The 16,438-nt window shown below is 44.4% G+C and overlaps 1 protein-coding gene across 1 annotated transcript; it reads left to right on the forward strand.

Moving 5' to 3' along the window:
* The first annotated feature begins 12,417 nt into the window (after nt 1–12,417).
* On the forward strand, nt 12,418–14,714 carry sox11b (SRY-box transcription factor 11b). The gene has a single exon (XM_017439213.3). It carries the CDS (start codon nt 12,555–12,557, stop codon nt 13,620–13,622), a length of 1,068 nt encoding a protein of 355 aa, XP_017294702.2. The 5' UTR covers nt 12,418–12,554; the 3' UTR covers nt 13,623–14,714.
* Nucleotides 14,715–16,438: the final 1,724 nt, after the last annotated feature.

Here is a 16,438-nt window from a genome sequence, read left to right on the forward strand (position 1 = left end):
TCCCTGCAGCCGACATGTTGTCCCTGCAGCAGACATGTTGTCCCTGCAGCAGACATGTTGTCTCTGCAGCGGACATGTTGTCTCTGCAGCGGACACATTGTCCCTGCAGCCGACACGTTGTCCCTGCAGCAGACATGTTGTCCCTGCAGGAGACACGTTGTCCCTGCAGCCGACATGTTGTCTCTGCAGCGGACACATTGTCCCTGCAGCAGACATGTTGTCCCTGCAGCGGACACATTGTCCCTGCAGCAGACACGTTATAAAAGTTATAAAACCCAAACATCTCAGCCTCCGTCTCCTGAATGAGCAGAAGGTTTGGATGTATGAACATCTGAAACATCAGAAAGTATTCAGAAGTAGTTGGACTGCAGTGGAGTGAATGCTGACTCAGCGCTCACGCTGAAAGTGCAAAAATACCAGAATCAGGTGGACAAAAAAAGAAAAATGAACCAGGAGCTGGTTGGAAACCCAGCCGCGCTCAGAAACATCTCCCTGCTTCCAGACGTGAAATGATCTTCTGAGGTTTTCATCCTCCTGCAGTTTGCAGCAGCGTGGTCAGGCTCCAGGGGCCCCCGAGGCACCAAGGCCCCATCGAGACACCAGGGCCCCCCAAGGCTCCAGGGCCCCCCGAGGCTCCAGGGGCCCCCGAGGCTCCAGGGCCCCCCAGAGGCTCCAGGGGCCCCCGAGGCTCCAGGGCCCCCCGAGGCTCCAGAGGCCCCGAGGCTCCAGGGGCCCCGAGGCTCCAGGGGCCCCCGAGGCACCAGGGAGGCCCCCGGGTCCCTTTAACCTGATTATGGGAGCAGAAAGGAGGTGAAGGAGCCGCCTGACGCTGCTTTGCTTCACAGCTGAGATTTACATGAGAAAGGAGGCAGCCGCCGCTCTGCAAACACCACAGAAGAAGAAGAAGAAAAGACAAATCCAGCTCCGGACGGCAGGAAGTGTCTTCTGTTTATTAATAATGTTTTTTATTTATTGTTATCATTTAATAATTCAATCTTTAGGCCCAGATCTGCAGATTTCTGTGTGATTTTGGATTATCTGGTTCAGTTTTACAGACACTGAGCTGAAACTGGGAGTGGTAGCAGCTGAGAATAATTCACTGACTGAAACGATGAACGCTGTTTCCAGGGTTCGACCAGAACGGCTCGGACTCCGTCTTCTCATCATTAAAGGATCATGAACCCAGTACGAACCTGGTGCTCACCGTGTCTCCTCCTGGTCCGAGAGGAGTTTCCCAGCAGAGTAACTGAATCCAGCTGCAGGAGGAGGTCGTTCCTCGCTGTTCAATAAAAACACCGACAGTGTAACAGGAAGTCCTGTCCTGTGGCAGAGTGATCCATAATCAGGTTTAATCCTCTCTCTGGTTAAAAGCTGTTCATCGATCCGCTCGGGTCCTGCTGAGGTGTCCTCCTCCTCCTCCTCCTGAAAGCTTCACTTTGAAGAGCAGGGAAATAGGTCACTGTCACAATAAACCTCGTTTTGTTGGATTTAGTTTATAAAATTCTTAAATCTTTTCATTTCTAATCACAGTTTAACGTCTTAAATCCAAAAAGAAACATTTAGTCAGAATAAACTGACCGTTTTAAGCAGGATTCTACTTTAAATTAAATTCCCTGAAGGAAATCATATCACCGACCACTTTTATGCTAAAATCATAAACTAACTTTAATGTTGAAAACAAACAGAGTTGTGTTTGTTTTGGTCAAACCTTGAAGATGTTGAACCTGATTTCATCTGATCAGAGGAGCAACGAGACGTTCAAGGTTTCCTTTCTGTGTTTTTATTATTCTTTTCATCCCAGAAGCGTTGCTCTGATGAACACATGAATAAACGGCTGTGACTCAGTGAACGACTTGCCTCCGACTCTTTTCCTCTCAGATCAAACTTGATTTTAAACAACCTGTGAACTCAGCTCTGGCTCTTCCTCTCAGCACGTAGCTGCAGAAAGAAGCTGCTCTGAGGCTTGAGGGACGTGCTGCGGGGTCCTAGTGCCTGACAGGTTTGTGTAAACGGCTGCCTCACAGTTTAAAGTTGTTGGAACATTTTCAGATAAAACCATGAAACCATTTTTATCTTGACAGGAATCTGTAACATTTTAGTCTCCGAGTTTCTGTGATTCTAGAGCTTCAGCTGATCTGAGGCTGTTTTCTCTCTGCTCCCAAATTAAATTGAATGAAAACAACGTTCAGATCACTTTCTGTTTTAGTCTAGAAATCAGATCCAGAGCTTTTAATATAAAGTTTGAGATCCTGAACAAACTGAACTTCAGAAAAGTCTTTTTGTTCCTTCAGATAAATTTAAAAAACTCATCCTACTGCAGTATTTTCTGTTTGTTTGTTTGTTTATTTGTTTATTTATTTATTTGTTTGTTTGTTTGTTTGTAGCAGAACATTTTTAAGTACTTTAATCCAAACTTGTACCATTTTTTGATGGGATCCCAACGTGAAGCTCTGAGTTTTATTCTGCTAACAGAGAGGAAACCTTCAGGGACCCCTCCCATCCTCCGAACCCCCCCGACTCTCTCTCCGGACCCTCGCCATCTGCCGCAGCTGTCGCTCGCCCCAACCGCCACTCTAATTGACAATGAACCTAAAGGCGCGGCGATAATTACAGCCGGCCGCTTGGCAAACTTCTCCGGGTTTCAATTCCTGCTTTCAGGATTCATCAGGGCCCATCTGCCGGGTCCCAAGTCTGGCATCTGCCTCCCCCCCGCCTCCCGGGCCTCCCCTGGCCTCCCCGGTCCTCCCCCTCGGCCTGCTGGGGGTTTTGTCTCGGTGCTTATTAGCGAGCCGGCCTGTAACCCTGAGAGGTGAGGCAGAAAGACTCGTTCTGTTTGTTCAACCAGAGAAAGTCGCAGAAGAAGAAAGGCCTCCTTGTGGTTTTTCCTCCTTTTCTTCGGCTGCTCTTCGTTCCCTCCTTCCTCTTTTCAAGTTTTCCTCCTTCAAGAACTCCAATCTGAGCAGCTTTATTGGTGCAGCGTGTCCAACAAAGAGCTCTCAGAAAACCTCCATTTATGAAGCACAAACGTGTGAAGCCTGAAAAGAAATGGAACAAAAGCCCGAATCAGAAACGGACGTTTCAGAAAAACACTGAAACTGTTGATTTTATTGGAAAATAATAAACAGCTTTTTGCATCTGGTGGCTTGTTTCCCAGAAAGTTTTTATTATAAAAGCTCATCTTTGTTCTGAAGACAAAAGATTTAAAATATTTAAAAGTAAAAGAAAAAACTTTTAGATTCTTTTTTTTTCTGTTTTAGATTCGAGAAAAATCTCAGGATTTTTGTAAACATGAAAACTTGATTTTTGCCTTTTGTTGCTTTTCTTAAAAAGTGTAAGTTTTTAAAAATACATTTAGTCAACATCCATCCATCCATCCATCCATCCATCCATCCATCCATCCCTCCATCCATCCCTCCATCCATCCATCCCTCCATCCATCCATCCATCCATCCCTCCATCCATCCATCCATCCATCCGTCCCTCCATCCATCCATCCATCCATCCATCATCCAACCATCCATCCATCCATCCATCCATCCCAGTCCACGCTGATGGATGTTTGACAGTTTTGTTCCAAACGTGGACCTGCTGATGGGTGAAGATCTGCAAACCCAGCTGCTTGTCTTGAAAGTGGTGCTGGACAATCAACTGGACCATTCCTAACCCTGAGGCTGTAGGTTTGAGCCCAGATTATATCAGGAAGGACACCCAAACAATAATATTCTTTAGATGCACCTTGGAAGGAGAGGAAATGGTAATCAGGCCACTGAAAGAGGTTTACAGCACAGTTTTCTGCCTTTCTTTACCCAACCAGACACATTTATACACTGAATCTCTGCAAAGCCAATCTGACTAATAAATCCTTCTACAGACACTTATCGGTGCTTTAAACTCCATTTTTTACACCGACGGGACACATTAGAAGCAGTGAGGGGTTCAGTGAATACTTCGACATGTGACTCCTGCCAGGAATCGAACCTCCGGCTCTAACCACTGATCCACAGCCGCCCTGAAGTTGTGAGAGAATTTTACTAAAGAATCCTTAAACAGATCTGTTGATGTTTATTAACTATATTTAAACCACAACTCCAGGAAAACACAAATAAACATTCAGTTTTTAATGTAAAGACGCTGGAAGACAGCAAAACAGCGTCTCTAATTGCTCGTGTTGGGATGAAACCAGGGAAGAAAACCTCTCTGCAGCTTTCAGAAACTTCCAAAGGTTCTTTCTGAAGAGCAGAAAATCTCTGAATGGTTCCCGGCGCCTTTCAGGTCGAAGCAAAGCTGCAGCAGCAGAAAAGCGTGTCGTGTGTCGCGGCTCATCGGGGGTTCGGCTCGGAGGAAGGAGGGGGTTTTGTTTCCCACAGCCTCCTTTATTCTCTGCAGCAGGCTGCTTTTTGTGCGTCAGACGCTGCTTGCTGTTTGTGAATGCAGCTCGATGCAGCAGAGGAACAAAAAGCTGCTCAGTTTGAAGCAAACTGCATCAAACTGGCTGCTGCTGCTGCAGACGTTCAGCTTTAAACTCATTTAAAACGTGAAATCCTGCTGCTCTTCAGCTCTGCAGATGAAGATGAAACACATTTTCATCTTTTTTATTCTCCTGATTTCAGCTTCTTTTAAACTTTTCTTCTCGTCAAAAGAAAAAAAATAAAAACATGAATCAAATAAAACAAATTCCAGATGTTTTTACTTTAAAAGCAGTTATTTAAAATAAGTCCAGGACAACCTATTTGCAGCTGTTTCTGTCTTTTAGAAACATTCTACTTTTAGCTTTTAGCTATCATTCTGCTACTTTTAGCTAACCTTTTTGCCTTTTAGATTTCAGCTGATGTTTTGTCTTTTAGCTTTCAGCTGATGTTTTGTCTTTGAGCTTTCGGCTGATGTTTTGTCTTTGAGCTTTCAGCTGATGTTGTGTCTTTTAGCTTTCAGCTGATGTTGTGTCTTTTAGCTTTCAGCTGATGTTGTGTCTTTTAGCTTTCAGCTGATGTTTTGTCTTTGAGCTTTCGGCTGATGTTTTGCTGTTTTTAACTTTAACGACTTCAGTGACTCGATCAGAGTTGACTCTGTTTGTGTTTTGGTTTTATTTTTAAAACTGAAACTCAAACATTTATATCTTTATAAGGTTTAAAATGTTTTTTATGGAAATGAAACATTTGCATCAATAAATAAACTGTTTGTTTGTTTACAGTTTTACTTGTTTCTTCTTTCTGTGGCTCTCTGTCGTTGCATCTTTTGACTCCAGGATTTTTCTCCTGAAGGTTCCTGAGGAGGAGGAGGAGGAGGAAGGCTTCCCCTCCCCCATCGTCACCCCTCCCCCTCATCTTTACCATAATGGAGAGTCGTGGGGGAGGCTGACAGCTCTCTGCTCTTTAGAACAACCAGCTGCTCTCTGAGGCTTTTAATCCTTTCTCTGATCGGACACGGGTTAGTTGCTGGCTGGGCTCAGGTTAATTCCTGGTGAGCTTGTTTCCATCCCTTCCTCCTGCAGAGATTATTTCATCTGATTGATCGAACCTCACCTTCCCAAACAAATAAACTGAATTTACTGCCTGTTTTCTCTGCTGTTAATCTGATTATAATCCAGCTAATCTGACCCAGGTTGGTTTCTGTCCTGGAATGGATTTAATCTTTGTTTGTTTATTACTAATTAACTGTTGATCGTGTTTGTTTTATATTCTGTAAAAGTGCTGTTTAAAGAAGAGAAGAGGAAGAATCTTTTATGATTTTGAGCAGATCATAAATATTTTTGTAAAAACAGTAAAATACAGATTTAATCTCGGTTCATTTTCAGGTCATTTTAAGATAATATTTTTTTGTTTATCTTTAAAACTAACAGATCAGAAAACTTCTGGTTCGGAAAAAGTTTCACTGAATTGTTTTTAAGCTAATTTTAATATATTTGTGGAAATCACCAGCTATGATTTTTGTAACTTTTATACTCTTAAAAATATTTTTAGTTACCTCAGAAATACAAACGAAAATCTTTAAATCCATGAAAACTTTTTAAATCTATTTCAGTTTTAAGCTTTTAGCTCCTGAATAATTTAGCTGTAGTTTTGCTTCATTTTCAGCTTTAACTTGTGTTTTGCTGGTGTTAGCTTGCAGCTACTGTTTTGCTAATTTTAGCTTTTTCTCTGATTGTTTTAACTTCACTGATGGAGTTTTTACTCCTGTTAGATTTGAATTTCTTGTTTTTTTCTGAAATAAACCCTGCAGGTTAGTTTCAGGACTGTCTGCCGGGTGATAATGTTTAATCAGTGGCTGGGTTTTAATGAAACTCTCAGGAAAGATGGCCGCCACAGCTGATCCATATTAGCCAACACCTGGTCAGTTTGACGGACATGGAGCTAAGTTTGGATGTTTTAGAAGCTGAGAGTCTTTGACGTCCCGTCGTTAGTTGAGGTTTGATCCAAGCGGCTGCAGCTTCATGAAAGAGCGGGTGACAAGCATTCCTTCAAGGGATCCTAGGAAGCTGTCATTTTGTGGAAGATTGTTGTTTGTTTTGTTTTATTTTGTGCAGCTCGCCATAAATCCTCCACTTTAACAATCCTTCTGCTGGCGGCTTCTTTCTGCTGAGCAGGAGCTTCCTTCGCTACGTTCTGTTGTGTTTCTGTCTTTACGCTGATTGCCGTCTCAGCAGGCGTCCTCTCGGAGCGGTTGGAGGTTAATCCCGGCAGAACGAGGCCCTCGCTCCATCGGCAGCATCCGACCAGTTGGCAGGAGAAAAATCAGAGGATCGTCTGGAAACAGCTTTCTGTTTGGAGGCTGTCACTCCTGGTGGTGATGGCCTCAGACTGGTGCTGAAGTCCAGCTGACGTCCAGCTGACGCCCAGCTGACATCCAGCTGACGTCCAGCTGTCATTCAGCTGATGTCCAGCTGACGTCCATCTCGTTATCCTCTCTAATTTGCAGAGTTGTTGGGATGTTGCTGAAGGAGATGAAGGTTTTTATCATTCAGAGTTCCACAGGCTGTCTGATTAAAACCAGTAAAAACTTTTTTTTTTTTTATTCTGTTTGTTTGTTTTCATTTTGGATTCTCTTTAGACCCAGATTACTCTGAGGTCCATGAAACCATGAGAATGGTAGAAAACAGAAACTCTGGGACCTTCTGATGAAAGTTGAAATGTTGAATAAAATCCAAGTAATATTTCAAGAATAAAGTTCTGTCACTGGTGCAAAGACCAACAACAGACAGATGTTTCGTAGTGACTCAGAGAAGGTTTGAGTGATGAAGGAATCTGTGGCTGTAGAGTCTCATCCATCCATAACGTGACGATCCGACAGGAAGTGGTTCAGCAGAAGCCCCTGGACTTCCTGTCTTCTTTCTGGAAGACGATTCTCATCTCATTCAAAAAGCTTCCTCAGGTCTGATCATGGGTCGGCCGTTCCTGCCTCATAAATCATTGTTAGACTGAGTTTGGTTCGTTAACTGGTTGGTTAGTTAGTTGGTGGGCTGATGGGTTGGTCGGAGGGTTGGGATTTGGTCTTCCTATAGGATGGGAAAATAGTAAAAAGACAAATAAACAGCTACAAGAAAAAAGTTAATAAAGCCTCACCTCACTCTGAGTCTGACTGGATAATTATGAAATGTCAGTTTTCTATAAACACATCACTTCAGCTCCCAAATCCAATCTAATCAATGCAGATAATGTTTGTGAGTCTGAATCCTGAGTTAAATCTGTTTAATGGGTGATTTTTGTTGATCCGTGACAACAAAGCTCCTCAGCCCTGATGTTTGTTTCCATGACGCCCTGAAGAGCTGCCATGTTGCCTCCTCCTCCTCAGTGGGGGGCTTCTTCTCAGCTTCCCCTGTTTCCTGTCATCAGTGGCTCCCTGCTGAGCGAGGACCTTTATTCAGAGCTTTGAAGCCTGTCAGGCGGTGACACCACCTGAACGTCACCAAGCAGTAAATTACAGAAAGGTCCTCAGAGCTGCCGGTGCAGAGGGTCATTTAGAGCTGATATTAAATGAAGTGTTGTATGAATCCAGTGTTTCTGTCACTGGAGGGATGATCCTGTGGAGGTGCAGCAGGTATTACTCTGTCAAAGATTGCCCAGCTAGCTCTGCCTCAGTGGTCACACCTGCAACTCATTACCTTCAATCAAACACCTGAGCTGAAGTGCTTCTCATGGCCCGACTGTCACCTTGGTGACGGTGCGGAGGCTGCTGAACGCATCCTGAAAAATGATAAAAACTGGCTCTTGTTTGGCTAACCGTTAGCCTAGCAAGGATGAAGACTTTTGCCTCTTTCTCCAACCTCTGTGCTCAATAACGGACGTCACGACTGATAAGGTACTAGTTGATGAGCATCCATCCATTTTCTTTCCCCGTGGTTGTGGGGGGCCATTCCAGCAGCCATTATTCGAGGGGCGGGGCTTGAGTGACCTTTATAATCTGATTGGTCCACTTCTTTGTAACAGCTCCTGCAGAGATTTCCCCTGTGCTGTTTGGGTAGAAACCATCATACACCCCAGTTTCTACAGAAGGTCTCAAAAGTTTCTTTCCACTGTTTTGGTTTCCAGGAGCTTCCATTTGGAGCCAAAATTGACTTAAATGATGCGTCCTTTATGGCTGTCACAGTTCAGATTATGACGATTATTTACCTTGTTCTGCAGTACTGTTTGAGTATCACTGAAAGGATTCCAAGTAGCATCAGTAGTACTTGTACCACAGTCTGAGAACCACAGCTCTAAGCTGACAGGTCCGGGAGAAGTCGGATAAAATGGCTCCAGTTTTGTTGTTGACTGAGAAAACTTGTGAATTTGTACTGTGTTGAATCCTGTGATGCTTTAGTTTTACATCACAGTTCAGCTGATTATTCCAAAATTCTCTGAGGAGTACCACTAAAGGGATCCTGAGTACCACCAGAGGTACTTGTACCACAGCTGGAGAACCAAAGATTTGTTACTAAACTCTCTGCTGTGCTTTTGCTGCAGCTGATATGAATCTTCATACAAACTGAAAGACTGAAATTTAAGAAGGAATTTGTTGGTTATACTAAGTGTAAAAACAAAAACACATGAATGGATATATAATAATTTATCTGATTAAGACTTCTGTTCATATAAAAAATGAAAAACATAAATACTATTTTTAGACCATTACCAAATCCATAAATGATAAAATAGTGTCAAACATTAAATGATATAATAAAAACATAACCTGTTCATGTTTAGGTGTTGTTAATACTGACTGTATTCAGATGATTTATATCCTCAGAGTCTTAATAAACCCACACATGTTCTTTACATACAGTAAACATGTATACGTTCTCACATGGTATGGACCCCCACCCATCATCTGGTAGCTGGTGCTGAATTTCAATGAACATCCATAATGCATGATGAGGCCCGTTGCCGTGGCAACATAAATCCAAGGTTACACCAAAACCCAACCCAACCCACCCAACCAATCCTGAGACATAATTGGTCGTCACGGAAACCGAGTTGTTCTGAATTCTCCTCATGGAGGAGACACATCCATCAGAACCCCCACCCAACGGTACCCCCGCCCCCACCCAGCCCCCACAGCTCCCAGTGCTGATGCTGGGAGGAGATAAATCAGGTTTCATTTGTGAAAAATCTCACCCTAAAGACAACAACAGTGTTTTATTACTTTCCTGTATTTTAAATCACTGTACGGAGCATCTCTTTGTTCTATAAATTTTCTGTTTCAAATAAATTATAATAAATTACATTCAGCGCACCAGTTCAGATAACAAACAATAATTTCTGTTATCAAACGCCACAAACAAAATATTCTGGAGCAGAACTGTCAAGGGGAAAGTCTGTTCTTTATGATCATTAAAGACAAATAAACTAAATCTTTTCATAACAGAAAAATTCAGATTCTAACTTCTTCTCTAAAGACCCGTTTGGGACTTCTTTCTGATTATCTAAACTGATGTTTGGTGTATAAACTGCAGAATAAGACTAAAAGCTCTTATTGATCTAATTAATACCAACATTGATTACAGACCTGTTTCTAAATGACAAACAGAATAACTGACAGGGTCAACAGTTTCCATGAGCCTCCATTACAGTTACACATGTGGACCGTTAGGTGATGACATCATGAAGCAACATCTAGGACTTTTCAGGACAACCAATAGCTTCTTTCCTTACTGAGGACACTGGACAGCTTCCATGGACCCCCAACGACGAGAGGAGGCGGGGACCGTTGGTCAGTAATGTACACGGTCTGCGGTCACGCCGCAGCCAATCAGCACCCGGCTTTTCCTGTTGCCGTAGCAACCGCAGGATTGATCAACGACAACATTTTCCTGTTTCCACCTGAAGAGTTCTCACCTCTGCAGCAGCCTGACCTCTGACCTCGCCCAACAGCAGCCACATTCCTGAGTAACGGCTCAGTTCATGTGTGTGAAAGGGCTCAAACACACACACACACACACTGTCTGTCTCAGAGCAGTTGCTGTTTCAGGCGTCTGGAACCATTTTCTGTGTGAGAGAACCAGTGGAACCAAACTGTGACTGATTGGAGACAAAAAAAGCAATAAATTGTAATAAAACTTTGCTTCAATCATAAGGATCATATCAGTGTCTCCAAACTAGCTGTCGACCCAAAGGTGAAAAAAAAAAAAAAAAAAGAAACAGGCAATTTTTCTGTTTCAGTTTCACTAAAATCTACATTTTCCTAAGCAAACAGTAACCATGTGGTTTGAGCGGCCGTTTTCCTGTGCACGGATCACAGAGCTGTATTTCTGGCCGTGCACATTGTTTTGTTGCCCACATCGTACCAACCAGAGCAGCTGCCCCACATTTGTGATTTTTTCCACTGGAGTCCTTTAGAACTGGAAACAGATCAGTTTCTAATCATTATTTTTAAGCATCAGAGTGTATTTTTTTTAGAGCTGGACATCCAGGACTGTAAACTGAAACCTTCTGATGCATTTCTGCTGAAACAGACGGTTTTCTGATGTGAAGGTTGCAGCAGCTGCAGTGACTGCAGCTCTAATCTTCACCATCTGGTCTCGGACTGAACGCCCTCTGTTGGCCGACAGGATCCAGGCTTGACCTCCTGGAGGACACCAGCCTGACACCCATCACCACGTCTCCGGGACCAAAACGTCCTCCAGTTCGTCCAGAATCTGGAAACCCTTCGAGACCTCCTTCTGCTTTTCCAGAAACATCCCAACCATCCTCAGGGATTCCTCCAACCGACACTCAAACATCTGCAGAGTCATTTCAGCAACACTTGAATACTAAAGAATACTCAGAAAACACCGGAAATAATCTAAAATATGTTCATAATTCAGCTCCACGGCTCCCTGTAAATAAGGGCTCCTTGAAGTGATTTCATCTTAATTTGAATTTAATTTAAAAGCCTTTTAATGTGTTGTTTTAAGTGTTGTTTTAAAGACCAAAGGCATGTCTGTAGTTAATTAGGTGAAAGGCGGGAGATAATGTTTTTACCCATGTTTATCTGGTGTATTACTGTGCATGTCTGTTAGCGAAATATCTCATGAACCACTGGAGAAATTTCAACAAAACTTTCAGGAAGTAATCGTCGGCTGTACGTCTACAACTGATTATCATTTGGAGTCAACTCAATTCAAGATGGCCTCCACAGCCAACTGACCTTAAAAACACAGAAATGGCTGTAACTCAATCCATTTTGTAGACATTGTGTTAAAATTTGGTGTAGTTGTAGCTGAGTATAATCCTCAACACATACTCTGAGCTCTGCTCATTGAGGAAAATCTTTACTGAAAACTTTAGCATCAACTGTTGGTGTCAACCCCGTTTGTCTGTTAGCAAAATATCTCATCAACCAGTGAACAGATTTCAATGAAACTCTCAGAAAATAATTATTGGATGTACATCTACAAATAGTTGACTTGTGGAGTCAATCTAATTCAAAATGGCTGCCACAGCTAGTTGACATTAACCAACACAAAAACGACTTTAACTCTGCCAAATTTACAGATATTGGGCTAAGATTTGGTGTGGTAGTAGCTGAAAATTATCCCCAACAACTACTTTGAAAGTAATATTGTGCGTTACAGTAAATAGAGTATATTTATCTGATACTGAAAGGTAACGTTTTCCTATTGTCTTACACTCTTGAATGTCCAGATAGACACGCATGGAGTTAAGAAATCCCTACGTGTGCGTCTTTATTTTGATTTAAATGCTATATAAATATTGATTATGCGATTTTGTGACACTAAACACCAATAAAAGCTCTTTAAATATCGACTTCAAGACTAATTATTTTCCAATTAGAATTGAATTAAAGTAACGGACAGACGCCGGTGGGCGGGAACATAGGGAAGGAGCTGAACACTGATTGGATGAGAGTGCACCGTGGGCGGGAAACGTTAGAGCCGAGGAGAGCGGTGATTGGCTGAAAGGCGGAGTGTCGCGCGCATGATCAGCCTGTTAATAAGACGCCGGTTTGAAGGTTCAAACAGACAGAGCGATGCTGTCGGCTTCAGAGGAGGCGTGCTGCTGAGAGCGAGTCAAAAACAACATTTCAGAGGAAACAGGGAGGATTTTAAAGTCTTTGTGGTAAGCGCAAACAGTTTCCGGACCATGGTCCAGCACACGGAACATGCCGGGGCGGAGGTTAGCATCGACTCCCCCGAGGAGCGCGACCTGCTGGCGGCTTCTGCTCGCAGCCCGGTGCCGCTGAAGCCGGACTGGTGCAAGACGGCGTCGGGTCACATCAAGCGGCCCATGAACGCCTTCATGGTGTGGTCCAAGATCGAGAGGCGGAAAATCATGGAGCAGAGCCCGGACATGCACAACGCCGAGATCTCCAAGCGGCTCGGGAAGCGCTGGAAGATGCTGAAGGACGCGGAGAAGATCCCGTTCATCCGGGAGGCGGAGCGGCTCCGGCTCAAGCACATGGCCGACTACCCGGACTACAAGTACCGGCCCAAGAAGAAGCCCAAGACGGCGGAGGGGTGTGCGTTCCCCCCCGCGGGGAAGTCCTCGGCCCAGTCCCCGGAGAAGAGCAGCTCCAGGCCGGCCAACACCAACAAGAACCCCGGGAGCGCCAGGAAGATGAAGCCCAGCAAGCCGGTGTCCGGCGCCGGCAGGGCGGGCGGCCACCTCCCGCAGCACCAGGACCCCCGGTACCGGTTCGTGTTGACCAGCAGCTTTAAAAGACCCGACTTCACTGACGACGACGAGGAGGAGGATGAGGAGGATGAAGAGGACTCCGAGGAAGAGGAGGAGTTCAAACAGGACCAGGAGGAAGAACCGTCCCGGTACAGCCGGACTCTGAGCTCCACCGAACCGGACCCGGAGCCGTCTGGCCGGCTCTTCTACAGCTTCAAGAACATCACCCGGCAGGGGACCAGCACGTCCTCCCTGTCCCCGGCGTCCTCCTCCCGCTCCGGGTCCACCTCGGACCTGGATGACGGGGCCGACCTGGTCCCGGGCTTCCTGTCCGACCCGTGGACCTCGTCCTCGTCCAGCTCGGCCGCGGGGAACCTGAGCCTGTCCCTGGTGGACAAGGACCTGGACTCGTGCGGCAGCGAGGGCAGCCTCGGGTCCCACTTCGACTTCCCGGATTACTGCACCCCGGAGCTTAGCGAGATGATCGCCGGGGACTGGCTGGAGGCCAACTTCTCGGACCTGGTCTTCACCTACTGAGGGCTCCGGGTCTCCCCGACCTCAGCTCGTCCCGGAGCCGGTCCCGGAGGAGATCCAGGGCCCGGGCTGGCTGCTGGCCTGGACTCGGTGCTCATGATGGAGGAAATGACACAAACAGGGTTTTTAGGGATTTTCTTTTCAGAATCTCGGGTCTGGACCAGAACCGGACTATGCATTCCCTCTCAGACTCAACTGTGATACTTTTCTGCTGCAGGTTATTCTGTTTTTTTATTTAAAAACGTCATATTTTAGAGGATTTTGCAGCTCCTTTAATTAAAAAAAAACCCCAAACTGAACACAGGAATGGCAGGAAATCTTTTTGATATTTACAAAAAAACCAAACATACCTCAACTTTTTAATAAAATCAAAATAAAAGCTATTTTCAAGCCTATTTTTCTACATTCAAAGGGAATGTCAGGCACTTCTTCCACTGCTGCCCTGGTTTCTTTCTGATGTGAGGGTTCGAATCCCGCCGGCCTGCCTTCTGTGGAGCAAACCAGCCTCACCAGAGGGGATTAAACACATCTGACTGAAACACCGACCACTACCAGCAGGAAATTAGTTGTATTTATATTGTTTAGCTGTTTGAACTCAGCTGCAGTTGTCAGTAACTCAGATCGACTCATCGGTCAGGAACCCTGAAACGCGTGAATAAATCAGTTATTCGGACTCGTCAGACCTGGTGTTTTGGTTTGAATGCTGTTAAATTCAGAATGTGGTGAGGCTGCTCTGCTGCCGTTTGCCTTGCTTTAATGCCTTGCAGATGTTTTAATGGTGTACAGACAGATGTTTACTGCTCAGACTGTAGATGGTTGTAAAATAGTTTGTGTATTTGAGTGTGAATGGTTCCCGTTTGAGAAGAACTGGAGTTTCAGTTTTTTTATTATTTTTGTATAACTTTATCAGCAGCACGTGTTTTTTATTTTTTTATTTTGTTTTGTTGCTCATTATTTTTGTGCAATATATTCTATAAATATATCTAAAAGAAACGAGGATGGAGTTAAAGTGTTTGTTGTAGCAGAAGGGAAACTGTCCTGTTGTGATGAAGTCTGTATGTCACATTAAATAAATCAGCTGGAACTGAGGTCCAATCAGCTGCTCTCTCTCATCATTTCTCCTCACATTTATGTCTCCTGGGCTCTGATTGGCTGCTGGATGCTCATTAAAGCAGCTTTTATTCTCCTAAAGATAAAAAGTTATTTGAGCTTTTAGTCAGATATGATCTCATGTTTGGACTTCTTCCAGTTTCACCTGAACGGTGCATTCACTGGCTGTTGGAGCTTTCAGTTACACCACAGGATCGCAGTCGTTTCTCCTCTCGGGGGCATTTCTTGAAGGAATGCATGTCGCCCGCCACCCGGCTTCAAACAGATGTTTCTGTTGGGAAAACATCCAGGTGAGTCGTCCACCTGACCTCCTCTCAGACCTGCCACGACAAACTGAAGAAGATAACCCCACTTTAAAGGGGTGTTCCAGCCATTTTTAAGTGCCCTACAGGACAGATGTGAACAGTTAATATTTAAGTTTTACAAATAAAATCTTTCAACTGAAAACGAAGAATCACCTATGAAACCAGTGTGTGTTTGGAACAGAAATGCTCTTCTTGAGGCGCCCTGTGAGCAGCTCAGGGTTTCAGTCTGAAGGTCAAAGGTCAGAGTTTATCTCCATCAGGACCTGCTGTGACAGACGGGTCCATACGAGCCGGGCCTGGATCGATTTTCCCTCCAGCAGCAGACAAAGCCTCAGTGTTGGAGCTCAGTGAGGTCACAGAACCACATCAGAACCTCCACCTGACACCAGAACCTCCTCGGAACATGATCAGCAGAACACACCTGGGTATGGCAAGCCCTTTGTGCATTTATTTCATATCTTTGACATCTAGAATCTCTTTCTCTCACTAGTTTGTGACTAAACTGCACTAGTTTAACAACCACTGTTTATTAGTTAAAGGTTTACCAGTTAGTGGCAGGTTGGTCCAACTAGTTAGAGAAGTTGTCTATTTGGCTGAACTAGTAGCCTAAAAGTTCCAACTAGTTGTTTTTTTAACAAACTAGTGACCACTGGCCCAAACTAGTTGACATCAAAAACTCTTACATGCTAACTAGTCAGCACAAGTTATGCCTACTAATTGTCACGTATTTGTCATCACTAGTTACCTTTTTCAGCTGCACAAGTTAACTAGTAGGCCTACTAACTCTCCTGTTTCCTCCCAGAACCAGCTGGTTTTAATGGATCCTCCAGGTTCTGGTTTCAGTTCTCGCTGCTTCCTGCCTCCCTTCTGGATTTAGTTTTAGTGTTTCCTCTCTCCACTGAGCTTTTGTGTCTTTAAATATCCAGAGACATCTCCTGCAGCTCCTGTCCTGTTTGTGTCCTCTGGACCCGAGGACGGGGACGTCTCAAACCAGGCGCAGAGGAATAAAGGCTTTCTGCCTCCAGAAAGTGCTTTAAACTCCTTTTAAAATCAGTTTTCTTTGTCTTCCTCTGCCTGTGTATGCATGTTCATCTGTCTGTTAGCAAAATATCTCATGAACCACTGGACAGATTTGTTTAAAACTCTTAAACTAATCATTAGCTGATCGTCTACAGCTGATTAACTGTTTTTGGGTCTTTATGCTCTCAGGTTTTGTTTCCTTCTGGAGGTTTTAGTTTTAAAAGTAAAAAATAAAACGAGTTTAAACAGTTATAGATTTGCTACCATGAGAACCTAAGACCAGGTTCCACCCTGGACCTTCAGAGCCGGTCTGAGCCTCGGAGCGGGGGGGCTGGGGGGACAGGAAGCAGGCGCTTGGCCTGTCTGACCTCGGCTGATGTTTCC

Source organism: Kryptolebias marmoratus, linkage group LG19 (genome assembly GCF_001649575.2).
Source record: "Kryptolebias marmoratus isolate JLee-2015 linkage group LG19, ASM164957v2, whole genome shotgun sequence".
Lineage (NCBI taxonomy): Eukaryota > Metazoa > Chordata > Actinopteri > Cyprinodontiformes > Rivulidae > Kryptolebias > Kryptolebias marmoratus.

Bases quoted from the DNA above. Each gene is read 5' to 3' on its own strand.
- sox11b (XM_017439213.3), top strand. From the start codon at position 12,555: ATGGTCCAGCACACGGAACATGCCGGGGCGGAGGTTAGCATCGACTCC.